At 39.7% G+C, this 15,220-nt stretch overlaps 1 protein-coding gene across 3 annotated transcripts; it reads left to right on the top strand.

Moving 5' to 3' along the window:
* The first annotated feature begins 4,843 nt into the window (after positions 1-4,843).
* On the top strand, positions 4,844-14,939 carry LOC117592711 (HIG1 domain family member 1A, mitochondrial-like). Of its 3 annotated transcripts, none has more exons than XM_020055139.2 (4): positions 4,844-4,901; positions 12,972-13,070; positions 13,882-14,016; positions 14,167-14,939. In XM_020055139.2, exons 2-4 carry the CDS (start codon positions 12,980-12,982, stop codon positions 14,220-14,222), a joined length of 282 nt encoding a protein of 93 aa, XP_019910698.1. In that variant the 5' UTR covers positions 4,844-4,901; positions 12,972-12,979; the 3' UTR covers positions 14,223-14,939. The 3 variants fall into 3 exon arrangements, with proteins under 3 accessions (XP_019910698.1, XP_019910697.1, XP_034142937.1); XM_020055138.2 differs by lacking the exon at positions 4,844-4,901 and adding an exon at positions 11,877-12,002 and having other exon boundaries at positions 12,975-13,070; XM_034287046.1 differs by lacking the exon at positions 4,844-4,901 and adding an exon at positions 11,877-12,002 and having other exon boundaries at positions 14,167-14,937.
* The last annotated feature ends 281 nt before the right edge of the window (positions 14,940-15,220 follow it).

A 15,220-nucleotide genomic window follows, 5' to 3' on the forward strand; every position in this document is an offset into this window, starting at 1 on the left:
CTGCAGGCGTCAATGTAGATCAGGTTGTTCATGTCATATGTCCTGCATTTTTGCAGGATCAGATGGTGACTGTGAGAAGGTCCTTGTCATAGCAGGATCAGAAAGCCAGGGAGAAAAGGTCAAACATGGAGCTGAGGTGAAAATGTGTCTTTAAAGGTGGATAACTTAAATAAAATGTCTAATGTTATGTGTAGCCCATATCTTAAATGTTCATATTTATTAGAAGAACCAGAAGGATGTTGAGTCAACCGGTGTTGTCATGCAAGAGAGTGGTGGCACTTGGGAGGTGAGGTTGTGAAATTCAAGTACAGTACTGGCAAAATGTACATGTAGATCACATATCAGCCACACATTGAAATACAGAGGTCTGTAGGGTCCATGTAAGGACAGCTTGCATCCCGGCTCGGCGTCACCACGTAATGCCAGTCTTTGTTCCCCTCACATTTTAAATCAAACCTACACACTTGCCTGAGCCCCCTCAAAATAAGTCTAATAAACTGGAAAATGTGTAACCAATTAACAGTGGTTAAAGAAATGACCCTAACAAGGAGACATTTACCTTAACATTGGCCTCCAAATATAAAATCACACTAGAAGGATCATTGGTCAGGCTGTGAATCTGAAGGAAATGAAGACCAAAGGTCATTCTAATAAAGTTAAAGTAATACAAATGCATAAATTAGACAAAAGGCACAAACAAGTATTCAAGTGTTTGGATATCACAGTTGGTTCAATAAACAGGTTCTACCTCACACCACCCAGGACCACCAAGGAAAGTCCGTCCCTCAAAACTCTCTCTAAAAAGGAGATATTTATGAGGGGGATCCACAGAGGCCAACAATCACTTAGAATTGTTCTGGTCCGATTAGAACCTCAACATTGCCCATGCCTCAATGTACGGTGGTGGCAGCATCATGCTGTAGGGATGTTTCACATCAGCAGGGACATCTGGTTAAAACTGAAGGAATAATGAATTGAGCAAAACAGTCTGCTAAAAAACTGAAGCTTGGGAGAAATTTCACATTTCAGCTGGACAATGATCCAAAGCAAGCCAAAACAATACATTTCAAAAACAACAATAACACAGACTGTTCCAACACTGCTTTTATACAGACAGAGGGTTTGTATGTAATCAACAAAAGACACCGGTAGGATTTGTTTGCATACATTTTCAAGGCTTAATTTACTTCCATTGCTGCAGGACAGCTGTAAGTTGTAACCCATTACTTTCCTGAAAAACAAGTTAGTTATTAATAACTCTGAAATGTTCATAATTTTTTCTGTTTTTGGTAACCTAAAGTATTTTAAACCTCTGGCAGTTTATTGCTTACCTTTGTACCATTTCAGGTTATTTACTGAACTTGTTTGAACTGGACTGCTTGAATTTCAATAAAAACTTTTTACCAGTACTATACATCCATACACATACTGTGTCACCCAGAATTATTGACATCCTACATAAATATGAACAAAAAAGGCTGTGAACAAACATAATTATTGTTTATCAGCTTTATCGTACACTCAAAATATTATATGAATATAAGCTTTAATTGAGTGAAAATTGTTCAAAGAAATTAAATCAAGAAATAATTACTTGATCCAAAATAATGCGTGCCACAATCTTTGGCACCCGTAAGAATGTCATCTGAGGAAAATCTATTTGCAGCGTGTATAAAAATACCCATCTCCAGTATTAGAGGAATAATTAAGAAATGTAAAACAACTGGAGCTGAACTTGCCTGGAAGAGGACACGTGTATTTTGAACTTACACACAGTGAGAAGGATGGTTCAATTTTGGGGTCACCAAGTCTCCAAAACTATGATTAGACACCACCTCCATGTAAATAAGTTATTGTGATGAGCTGCCAGAAGGAAGCCTCTGCTGTCACCAAACCACTAAATGTATTTAACATTTAGCCAGGTCCTGTGGTCTAATGAGGTAAACATATTGCTTTTTGTTAAAAGAGCCATGGCCTTGCAGAAAATAACCTAATCCCCACTGTGAAGTATGGTGGTGAACCTGTGATGTAATGGGCCTGTTTTATTTCCAAAGGTTTTATCTAAATTGGATGTACTATAAACATACAATAAAGAAAATCAGATAGGGGGCAAATACCTTTTCACAGCATTGAATATATTATTTTCTGTATGTGCGGTTATTTTTATTTTAATCATATGCCTTGAGTGTACAGCAAAGATAGCACATTTGACTTAATAGTCTCAAAATGTATGGAGGGCACTGTGTATAGAGGGAGGCTGTGATTTGAGTGCTGTTGGGCAGCAGTCAAGGCAAGCTGCCTTGGCGTATAAGCATATGGATTATGGTGGTCTGCTTAAAATGCATTGGTATGACGGACTGGGTCAGGAAGAGGTTGAAGATGTCTGCCAGCTGGTCTATGCATGCTCTGGTATTTCTTCTTGGCCTTTGGCCTTGAGAATGTTAACCTGTTTAAAAGTCTTACATAGGCTACCAAGATCGAGAGCACATAGTTGCCTGGAACAACAGGCACTGAAGGCCTTTAGCGTTTATCGTGTCCAGTGGGCTTGCTTTCCACACACACACACTAAATCATACATAACATTAATACAAATGTATACTCACGTAGAACATGCACATACTTCACATACACAGCTACTGTTAGTGTCCATCACCCCTCCACGGTTACAGGTCTACACAACTGGTTTTCCCTTTGTAATCTGTGGTGTTCTACTGTTCCTGGCACATCCCATGATAGTAAGAGCTGTTATAGTAAGATTCAATGTTATTCCTATATTGATGCTTTGTCTGATATCTTGTTTGTGGTTGAGGTTTCTTTGTGTTTCCTGTAGCTCTTGTTCACCCATAACTGTGTGGCAACACATGACTCCAACAACATAACCAATGGCGTTGAGAAAGCCAATAGGGAGCTGATCGTGGAATAAAAGCTAAGGCAGAGAAAGCCTCATCCACATTAACAAAGCTCAAGTGGAGTGAGTAGAGAGGTCCTTGATGTCTATGTGACACATATAAACATGGTCAACCCACTCAGAGTTGCAGGATGTGCTGGTAGGCCGTAAAGACTTGTCATGGGCTCACAGATCCATCACAGTTCTACAGCTGCAATAACAAGGGCAACTTGACATGCCGCATCTTTTGGTATGATAAATGCACCACCCTCAATCGGCCACTTTAAATGGTGATACAAAGAGTAAGTCAACATCTCTAGACCAGGCAGTGTCATAGGAAGGCCCAAAACATGTATAGATGACCCCAGCCACTCAAGCCACTGACTATTTTCTATGAGACCATCTGTTACGGTTGGCTTGGGGTACCAGTACCTCAAGTCTCTAACCAACAGAACCTTGCACTGCTTCTACCCTCAGGCCATAACATTGTTAAATAATGTTACTGTAAACTGTACACTGATAATGAAATTTCTCTTATTCCTCTTTCCCTCCTGTATTGCATATACTCACACTCCAAACACACACACACACAATCATACAGAACATTAACACATATACTGCAGTAGCACACACATGAATACACACACACACGTAAGCTGCTACTGTTACTGTTTACTGCCTATTCACTGCTACATGCTCATAACCTAAACAACCCATACATTCTTATTAATGGCAGTTATTTTGAAAATTAACACCCCTTATGTGAGTAATACTTATGTGAGAACCCCACACATGACCGATAAAGACAGAAGAAGGGTGAGGTACATAGAAAGTAAACGGGTGTGATACTCAATGCCCATTGGTTGCACATGAGGTATTTATGGAAAACCTTTTCAAAGATCACGTGATCCTAAACGTCTGGCAGGAACAGGAGTCTGGAGATAGTGGGGGAGGAACAGGGGTTTGGAGAGAGGGAGGTTAGAAAAGAGGCAGCAAAGGGGGGGCTGGAGAGAAGGGGACAGGATAAACACCTACATAGGTGGAGCAGGAAGAGCAAGGGCAACAAACCACACCAACAAAACCTAGCTAAAAACTTTGAAATTATGAACAGGCACATAGAAAGTGTAGTTCATTCACTTTTTGAAAAATATACCCACAACAATATCAGGGCGTAGGTTAACAGCCAACAGAGGAAATTGACGCTATAATACAACCATGATTGTTTTGTACCACTGTGATTGATGGCCTACTAGGATATTTAAAAGAGAGAGGAGCTGGCCAGCAGCCCAACACCCAGGCATTGGGTCTCTTACTCCAGTTTAACAGCCCTGAGCCGTCCATCAAGGAAAGTACACCAAGGGATGTACGACAGTTAGATAACAACGTCAGATAACTTCTAATGAATCTGTTGGGAACCGATAATAACTAATGAAGAATTTGAAAACAACACTGTGTTTGGTTGTGCTGAGGACATCCCCACGTTGGCTGTCATTATTGAAGTTATGGGCATAGGCTTCTAGTTGAAATACCTGTCAATACCTGTGAAAGTATTGCAGGCGTCTTTTTCATTCTTCAAGTTAACATAACCTAATAAACCCACGGGAACTGGAGGCAGCTTTCAAACGTGTAAGTCCAGCATTTTCTCCACATGACAAAGGTGCTCTGAAATGTCTGAAAGGCACTGGTGCCACATAGGCTGATGTTTAAGAAACTCCGCCCAGGGTAAATTAACTCCACCCATTCTTCTGCTGCATTAATTCAAATATGATTTAAAATACTATATTTTACATTTTGGGCATTTAGCAGACAATGACATCCCAATGACATACACCAGGGGTATTCAACTCTGGCACTCTAAGATAGTTCCACTATATTTTTACATTGCCACCCCCCAATCAGGGACTTATTTAGATCTTGGACAACAGGTGGGTGCAATTAATGAGGCAGAACAGAAAACCAGCAGGCTCCAGCCCTCTGGGTTAAGAGTTAAATACCCCTGACTTACACATTATAGGTAAGTTCTATTTTCTGGGGCAAAAATAAAACATTCCAGCTTAACATTCAATTATTTGGTTAGTAATCAGTGGCCATAACCACTTTGATAACTGCTGCATGCCCACTGCCCTCTGATAACTTACCAGGGAGGAAGGTTAAAACGGTAGTGTACTATTTAATATTTGAGTTTGATTGAATGATGCAAAACATTGGACACAGTTTCTGTGAAGCAGAAGTGCCTCCTAGTCACATTTTAGGCCACTTCTGTCCTTTCTGCCTTTCGCCCACTTTCAGATTGATGGCCTATGTCAACAATGGAGTTTTCATCTAGAAAATTTGACTGCAAATGAATGGTCCCAGGTTTAGGCCAAATAGGTATTTGTGTCCTCATTGGGCACGTTACTATTCTCTGTGTAAATTGGGAGCTTCCACAGCACAGGGGTTGAATACTTGCTATTTGTTTTAATCTTGAGATAGTTATTTTAAAAAAAGAATCAATGTATCATCTGTAAAGCTTATATATTTTGTATTCATCCATCTGAAGACACAGAAGGGCCTGATGGTTCCCTACTACTCTATACCAATACTGATCATGTTGATATTTTGACTTGATGTTTAACTAAAAAAGATTATTATTGCAGGCCTCTCCAAACAGAAGCAGGGTCGTTGGCTGAGAAATGCTGTATTAAGTTTCTCTCCATACAGGCACTTGGCTTCCTTCACTCTCTTACCAAAGCTGTATTTAGCCTCTCTGCACCATTCTCTCTCCCCGCTCCTAAACGCCTCCTCCTTTTCCAAACGCAGCCGTCTGAGTTTAACTGTGAACTAGGGTCTGTCATTGTTGTAGCTCACCCTGGTCTGTCTTGGTACGCAGCCGTCCCCACAGAAGCTGATGTATGATGTCACAGCATCAGTGTACTCCAGTGTAATCCACACTATTACTGGCAAAACCTAAGTGTCCCAATCAGTGCGTTCCAGACACGCACACAGAGCCTGTGTTGCTTCACTTCTCCACAATTTGACCTTTGCACAACATGTTAGGCATTGTTGATTGTAGTGTAGCAGTGATCCAAAGTGTTTGCCTCGCTGGTCGGAATTTTAATAAACTGAATAAACAAATGTTTCAATAGTCTCAATGTTTCAGAAAGCCTCCTTCTGCCCATCATTAATACAAACCCGCCCAAATTCTATTTTTCGCAAAAAAATCCAAATATATCATTTTAATTTGATCAACCTGCCCAATCACATGTTGCCCCATGTGTAGACACTGTTCACCGAATCTGACCCCCATGGTCCACAAGCTGCAAGATGCCCCCGCTGCTTGGAAGGAAACGCTTGAGGACATGTTGGCCCAAATGGTATATACTCTAAATAGTATAGAAGAGTGCCCACTGGGAAAACATGTTCAGTAGAGTTTGATGGCTTGAACATAGTTCCCTCATCTGAAGCCAGCTTCTGCCAGTTAATAGTTATGTTCAATTCTTCTGAATTCTTCTTCATCGGAACACCGGTACAAAGCGATGTGTGTTTCACAGAAACGTGTTTGTTTGGGTTTGAAGTCTTCAACGTATCCTCACCAAGGGAGGGGGTAATCACCCTATTGGTAGCCTCTGGAAGAGAGATCCCTATTGGATCTGGGTTTTTTTAAAGTATAATGCATTACTTTTTCATGAATGTATTCAGAGGTGCATAATGACAAAACTTTTTGAAAAAAATCTGAAAAATTGTGTCAGAATTTTTTTCCACTCGATGGTTTTCATTGCAACCCTCTAATCAGGGACTTATTTAGACCTGAGACACCAGGTGGGTCAAATTAACGATGAGGTAGAACAGAAAACCAGCAGGCTCCTGCCCTCGCAGGGTAAGAGTTGATGATCCCTGCCCTATTGGAACCACAACTATACTACCACCATTATCACCTCCAAGTGGTGTAGTTGTGCATTTGTCTTTAGATCTATACGGGGTGGGCTCACGACTTAATCATGCTGTTATATATTGTTTTTGTGTAGAGCACATCCATGTATATAAAATGGTCACAAAATACAATTATTCTCTTAAATATATTTTGACATGACAGAGTGGATGTATACACCGATCAGCCATAACATTATGACCACTGACATGTGAAATTAATAACATTCATAATCTTGTTATCATGGCACCTGTCAGTGGGTGGGATATATTAGGCAGCAAGTGAACATTCTGTCCTCAAAGTTGATGTGTTAGAAGCAGGAAAAATGGGCAAGCGTAAGGATCTGAGGGCCAAATTGTGATGGCTGGATGACTGGGTCAGAGCATCTCCTAAACTGCAGCCCTTGTGGGGTGTTCCTGGTCTGCAGTGGTCAGTACCTACCAAAAGTGGTCAAAGGATCCAACAGACGAACTACTGTAGCTGGTACTGATAGAAAGGTGTTAGAACACAGTGCATCGCAGTTTGTTGTATGTGAGGCTGCATAGCCGCAGACCAATCAGGGTGCCCATGCTGACCACTGAACTGCTGAAAGTGCCTACAATGGGCACGTGAGCATCAAAACTGGACCACAGAGCAATAGAAGAAGGTGGCTTGGTCTGATGAATCACGTTTCCTTTTACATCATGTGGATTGCCGGATGCGTTTGTGTTGCTTACCTGGAGAACACATTGCACCAGGATGCACTATGGGAAGGAGGCAAGCCGGCAGGGGCAATGTTCTTCTGGGAAACCTTATGTCCCACCATTCATGTGGATGTTACTTTGACACGTACCACCTACCTGAGCATTTTTGCAGACCATGTGCACCCTTTCATGGCAACAGAATTCCTTGATGGCATTGTCCTCTTTCAGCAGACTTGGCCTCCAAGTCTGACCCATGGAGGCCCCACCTCACAACTTACAGGAGGTAAAGGATCTGCTGCTAACATCTTGGTGCCAGATCCCACTGCACACCTTCAGAAGTCTAATGGAGTCCATGCCTCGACGGGTCAGGGCTATTTTGGCGGCAAAAGAGGGACCTACACAATATTAGGCAGTTGGTCATAATGTTATGGCTGATCGGTGTAGAGTTGTGCAATGGAACTAAAGTGTACTTTTGTGAATCCCAAAAAAAAGACCCATTACCCTATGCACTTTATTTGAGTGCCATGCACAGTAATTTCTAGTTAACGACGATTGATCTTGAATTTGTTTGGCAATACGGACTTTCAGCTCCCTCCAAAGATTTTCTATTGGGTTCAGGTCTGGAGACTGGCTAGGCCACTCCAGGACCTTGAGATGATTCTTATGGAGCCATTCCTTAGTTGCTTTGGCTGTGTGTTTCGGGTCGTTGTCATGCTGGAAGACCCAGCCATGACCCATCTTCAATGCTCTTACTGAGGGAAGGAGGTTGTTGGCCAAGATCTCACGATACATGGTTCCATCGATCCTCCCCTCATGTTTCCACCTCCATGCTTCATGGTTAGGATGGTGTTCTTGGGTTTGTACTCATCCTTCTTCTTCCTCCAAACACAGCTAGTGGATTTTAGACCAAAAAGCTCTATTTTTGTCTCATCAGACCACAAGACCTTCTCCCATTCCTCCTCTGGATCATCCAGATGGTCATTGGCAAACTTCAGACGGGCCTGGACATGCTGGCTTGAGCAGGGGGACCTTGCGTGTGCTGCAGGATTTTAATCCATGACGGCGTAGTCTGTTACCAATGGTTTTCTTTGAGACTGTGGTCCCAGCTCTCTTCAGGTAATTGACCAGGTCCTGCTTTGTAGTTCTGGGCTGATCCCTCACCTTCCTCATGATCATTGATGCCCCACGAGGTGAGATCTTGCATGGAGCCCCAGACCGAGGGAAATTGACCGTCATCTTGAACTTCTTCCATTTTCTAATAATTGCGCCAACAGTTGTTGCCTTCTCACCAAGCTGCTTGCCTATTGTCCTGTAGCCCATCACAGCCTTGTGCAGGTCTACAATTTTATCCCTGATGTCCTTACACAGCTCTCTGGTCTTGGCCATTGTGAAGAGGTTGGAGTCTGATAGAGTGTGTGGACAGGTGTCTTTCATACAGGTAACAAGTTCAAACAGGTGCAGTTAATACAGGTAATGAATCTAATACTTATGTCATGCAATAAAATGCAAATTATTGAAAAATCATAAAATTAGATTTTCTGGATTTTTGTTTTAGATTCCGTCTCTCACAGTTGAAGTGTACCTATGATAAAATTGAATCTACCTGCTTTGTAAGTAGGAAAACCTGCAAAATCGGCAGTGTATCAAATACTTGTTCTCCCCACTGTATCTCCAATATATAGTTCAGCCATAATCTCCTCATTGGATACAACAGACTGCCAATAGAGTGATTACCCCCTCCCTTGGTGAGGAGACATTACTACAGACTATTATTATTATAGTCTTATGATGGCATTTTGCACTCTTTGTTATCATTCCAGAGGTGTCTGAGATAAGATGCTACTAATAGTGGCACAGGGTATCATTAGAATCATGTAGTTTTTTGTAGGCTATTTTACAATTATTAATTTATTCACATTCATTTTAAATTGAACAGGTTTTCCATAACAAAACAGCTTGATGCTCAAACACATGATAAAAGTGCACCCAAAACTGCAAATGTGTCTGACGCTAGTAGTAGATAGTGGCCTAGTCAAGGATGCAGTAATGGAAAGTTAAACCTTGAATTTGTAGATAAGCATACGGAAAAATCTATTTCCTTTCAAAGAACACATTGCACCAAATTTGAAGAGTGAACAGTGTCATCAACCTGATGGATTAAGCATGTTAGGTTCAACTTCTGAAAATATTAAGTGTAACAGCGGTTTGGCAAACACATAGAATAACCACTTTTTACAATAAAGTGTGCACTTTTAACAGTTGAAATATCCAGCCAAAGTTTCCCTCAAAGACTTCAATTAATGAGGTGTTCGCGTGACTGAGGTTATATGTTTAATAAAATTAACTGTCACTCTGAAACATGTTATTTACATTTTGGTACTATGCTTCTGGAACGGGATAGATCAGCCAGAAAAATTCGCCAACTGCATTCACAGAGACTAGGCCACCGTTTTGCATAAAGGCTGTTGGCTTCACTGTGCACAAGAAGCGAGGTGTGTAACCTAATTATTATATTGAAACTAATGCTGTCCTGAACTTTGACAAATCGCCCATTATTGATGTTTGCACGCACACACACACACACACACAACTGACATTTTCTGAAACACTCTCTAGCACTAAGGTCATCACTAATTTCCATCAACGCAGCTGGTAGTCCATTGATCATTCTGCTCAAAAGAAACTCAAAGAAACACCTCTTTTTGGTCCTTTTCTGTTGGAACCCAATATATGAAGCAAATGTAAAAACATAAAATATAGTAATGTTTATATACCAACTTTATGACGTTTTAAAAAATAGACTATATTTGACTTAACATTCTATGACAGAGAAAGACAGAATATGGGTGCAGTTCAAAACAATATTAATATAGTTTGCTTGGTAGTCATAAATTCGTATCAGGTTGTAAATAAAATACACTGTTTGTTGCCTCCAGCTATTAGGGATTATGGATTGTGTGACAATGGATTTTTATGGATTATTAGCGACAGCTATTGAGTATCTCAAGAAAATAAGAGTAGTTTCTTGATGGTCAAGAAACGCCTCGTCTGGGTACGTCCTCCAGGATGCTTTCCGCAATGGATCATATTGGAAAAATTCCTCGGACTTGAGTGAGAAATTACTAATGGCATGTATCTGTGGACTAACCAATGGCAGGTACCAATGGGCGTTTGGTAATGTCAAGAAACGCAGGACAAACTACTGACAGATGTCAATTAGCCCAAGAAACACACATATACAGTAACGCCCCTGAAGTGCGTTATGCAAGAATACCATTTTGTTCTTCAATACCGTTCTATCGCGATAGGAAATTCGCTGACGTAAACGAGAACGCGACTTGACCAATTTCAAGAATAGGCGTCATGTATGCAACATTACGGATTCGCCCGCAACAAGAACACTTCCGGTTTTCATTGTTTGCGTTCAAAATAAAATTCTGCGAAAAACCCCTATATGTAGGCTATGATTGAAACTTTTTTGCAGTTTGGAATGGCGCACATTGGCAGAATATATGTTACAATTAATAACTACATTGTGAAGAACATACTTAAATAATAGGCTACTTTATATAAGATAATGGATATCATAAGGAAAAGCACACTGAGAAGTGGTTAGAGCTTAAGTAACTTAATGTAGAGAATATGTAATATGTAAACAAAAATAAATAAAACATATCAGTATTATTAAAATGGTCATCTAAATTTGCTGGTGCTCATTAGTTTCTGACAGGGAAGGTGTCATCCAGCAACACGTTTTCTTCAAATTTAAATACATTATCCCCCCCTCCTCAGCCTCAATATAATAAACAGTAATGGATAAGGGACACATATTGCCTTTTGCACAGACATGATTCTATGTGGCGTACTGAAAGTAATGGAGGAAATATTCAGTAGGACCTGGATAATCCATATATGCTGTCATATCATGGGAAACTGCATAATCAGGAGTGTTTGGGGCCTTTTACTCTGCCCATAACATGACACAATGTAAATCACTGTGTAAGGAATAAATATATTTCCTCATGTTGCATAAATTATTCAAGGCTCCACAGCACATGTATTCTAGGAAATACTCTGGAGAGTGTATGCTGACAAAATAATACTAGTTTTTGAGGAGCTATTTAATCTATATTCAGTGATTCACATTGTGGTCAGTGCTAAGGGTGGAATAAAAAAATCCAGCAACATTTACAATTTCACAGTGCGCTATGATTTTACGTAATATTTTAAACCGCAAATGTAAAAGTAGATATGAACACCTAATTCATTGTTACTGTGTTAAGTTACTATTCATAAATCATGAATAGTTTTATGATACCTTACTAATACCTCGGGACTTTAATTTTGAAAGGGTCCAAAATTCCGTGACATAGAAGTGGTTTTTAATGTTGCTCACAAGCCTTAGGTAAGCCCATGATGCTAGCACTACGCAGCAGTCTTTACTGTGCAGTGTAACCTTAGAAATCGGGTAGCAAAGGAGGTCAAGACAGCATCTTCATTCTGGATAGTTCCACAGAAACGTTATGTGAGTTATTAACATTAATGTATTCTAACGCCTGTGTAATGCATTTATTTGTACATTATTTTTTTGTCATTTAACATGCGCTAGTATTGTCATCTGAGGTACAGTATTGTACTTGTTTCACCGGTTTCACCGGCTTCTTTCATTCTCGTCATGTTCTTCTCTGACTAGAATGCTAGCTAGTTAAGTTTAAAGCCGGTATGTAACGTCGACTAATAAGTTGTTATAGACATGTAAGTGGTTATCAGAATTAAATAAAATTAGACAGTGACAGTAAAAGTGGTTTGTGTAACATGTTAACATTCGACATCAAATCAACCGTAAACCGGCTAAAGCTCGAACTAAAGCTCGGCCCATACATTCTAACATCCACTCTTACTGTAATAAGAGTTGAACGACTAACATGTGAATGTAACGGTAGGCCTACTGTACTGTATAGTACAATCTATCTAACTGGTACTTAGTAACTATGTAGTTCTGTACAGGAACTAACTAGATAGTAATATATTTTATTTTATTATATTACTATAATAGCAATCGCGTGACGAAGTTAGCTTGCAAGTTGAAACTGATCCAAGTACAAGGTGTGTACTACTGCACCTGTTTTGTGTCACGTAACCTAGATGTCCCCAATGCAATGACATGGGTGAAGTCGTTCGTAGTAAACTTCCATTTCCTTATTTAATGAATGTTTACAAAGGCCGGGATCAGGAATGTTTATCCATTAGACCCTGCGACTTGATGACAGAACAAGTTAAACAACTTTAGAGAACACACAAAATATAAATTAAGTCGACCTCAGATTGCTCCTTTAAAAATAAAAAAGTGGTTACTAATATTTTTTTATATATGGTTCAACATCTCATACCATGGTTATTTTCATTCAGGTTTCAAACCTGCCAGTTTATAATGTGAATTGTCATGGAGACAGTATTTTTGTTTATTCTCCTTTATGTTGCCTCTCTTTACCAGCAGTCACCATGGCCTCCAACAAAACACTTTCATCATATGATGATGAGAATGAATCAAAATTCATGAGGAAAGCAAAGGAGTCTCCATTTGTCCCAATAGGTAAGTGAATTCTGGCGGTTTCACTTCAGTGGAAGTTTTCCATAGTGCATGTTTGATTTAATCTGTCAGTCGGTCATTTATTAAATTGCAGTCCCCTTTTCAAACCCCTTGTTCTTTTCTTACTTTTACCCAATTTTGTGATAACCAATTTGTGCCATACACATCCAGTGCTGTTCTTACTCTGATCATGCTGCTTGCTCAAACAGGAAGTCTAGACCTTACATGCCAAAGATGACACAATCACAGGGCTTCTACTGTAAGTTCACAGATGCCAGAACTACCACAAGGTGTCACCAGAATGCAATGAGGCAAGGCAACCACATTTGATTACCAACTGTGCAAATGCTGGCCAATTGCACTGCCCCAAGTGAGATCTGTGGGCTAATCCACAAAGGATTCTAACTTTGGTCTCCCAAATTTGATTCTGAAGTTAATGTGAGAGTATTTTGGATTAAACTTTGACCTGTGTTTATAGCCTTCCTTGTCTATTGAAGATTGCCGATGGTAGAAAACTAATTGAAGCGTTTGTTTTGAAAAGACCCCCCCCCCCCGTTTTGAAAGGATAATGGATCAGGCGGTAAATCACTACCAGAATTTTGTTGTCCCTTCTCCTAAAAAGACGTAGGGTTCATCAGCGGTGTTCTGGCCATTCCTCCTTTCCAACCAGTTCTGGCTGGATGGGGGCTTTCTGCATTTATTAATAAAGGTTCAGTTTTGGTACCCACAGATCAGTTATTTCTGTGTGGATTTCCAGAACATTATCATACTCCTAGCATGTCCTCATTCTATTTCCCATGTTTTTTTCTCACAGGCATGGCAGGATGCGCTGCAGTGGTTGCCTTTGGTCTGTGGAGGCTCAAGTCACGGGGGGACACCAAGATGTCAGTCCATCTCATCCACATGCGTGTGGGTGCTCAAGGCTTCATAGTAGGAGCAATGACATTAGGTAAGTACTGATTCAATTCATTAAACAACAGATGCACAGGCCCAACAGCTCTTATTCAATTTATCGTGGCAAAAACATCACTGCACTGTGACAGTGTTCTCACATTGACAACTAAAATAAAAAGGAACACTAATATGACTTTATTTTTAGGGGTGATCTATTCTATGTACAAACAATATCTGGCCCCCAAGGAAGACGGCAAGTGAGCATACCAGACCAGTCTGCAAGTGACATGACCAGAGAAACGCTCCATGCCTTCCATTTCTGCATTCTGCCGTTTTAGATTGTCCTACAATGGACCATATATATCTCAGAACTATTTATTTTAGTCAAGGCTTTAATTTCCAGTTTAGAAGCCTTTCAATTTGGCAACTCATTTTTATATGTTGTGAAGGAAATCAACTAGCACATCTGTTCTGTGAATTCTGTTTCTATCAGTTTCAAGTTTCAATTTATATTTGCTTTTTGTCTGACGTCTGTTGTAAACCACCAGGAAAAAAACTTTTACGGGCTAAACCCATAGCGCTGGATTTACTGAAACAGATTAAACCTAGTCTTGAACTAAAAAAATAAATAAAAATCAAGGTCTGTGGGGATTCCACTTTATCTGTGTCAGCAAATATGGCCCAGAGACTATATCTAATCCAAACATTGATCGGTGTTTAAGTTGTCATCAAGGGTTAGCCTTATTATATATAATACAGTATATTGGTTATTTTCTACAATTTATTTTCCACACACTTCTAGTTTGTCTAACAGTAATAATTAACAAAAACCTCATTATAATGCTCAGTGTGTCATGGTTCATTTCAGCATCATCAAGGTTTTTGATAACTGTTCAAGAGTGTGTAAATAGTGAAATTAGTTAAGTATTTATTTATCTTTGGAAAGTGCCATAAACAAATAAAGTTTGGTCTTTTGTAAAAAAGAAGCATCATTCATCCTTTTATTCATACACAATGTATGGTAATGTACAAGCAAACTTATGACAGTCAAACTGTTAATACTTTGGTGTTCTTTTAAAAAAGGTACATAAAAGTACAGAGGTCAGAATTCCGTCTCTTAGATTGTTACATTTACAAATTAAAAGTACTGGCCTGGCTTTCTAAATTACATAAAAGTCCATCTTAAAATATATTTTCAACTTAAAATATATTTTCAACTATACACTGTATACCTTAAAGCAGTGGTCCTCAACTAGTTT

The sequence above is a fragment of the Esox lucius genome, chromosome 17 (assembly GCF_011004845.1).
Source record: "Esox lucius isolate fEsoLuc1 chromosome 17, fEsoLuc1.pri, whole genome shotgun sequence".
Lineage (NCBI taxonomy): Eukaryota > Metazoa > Chordata > Actinopteri > Esociformes > Esocidae > Esox > Esox lucius.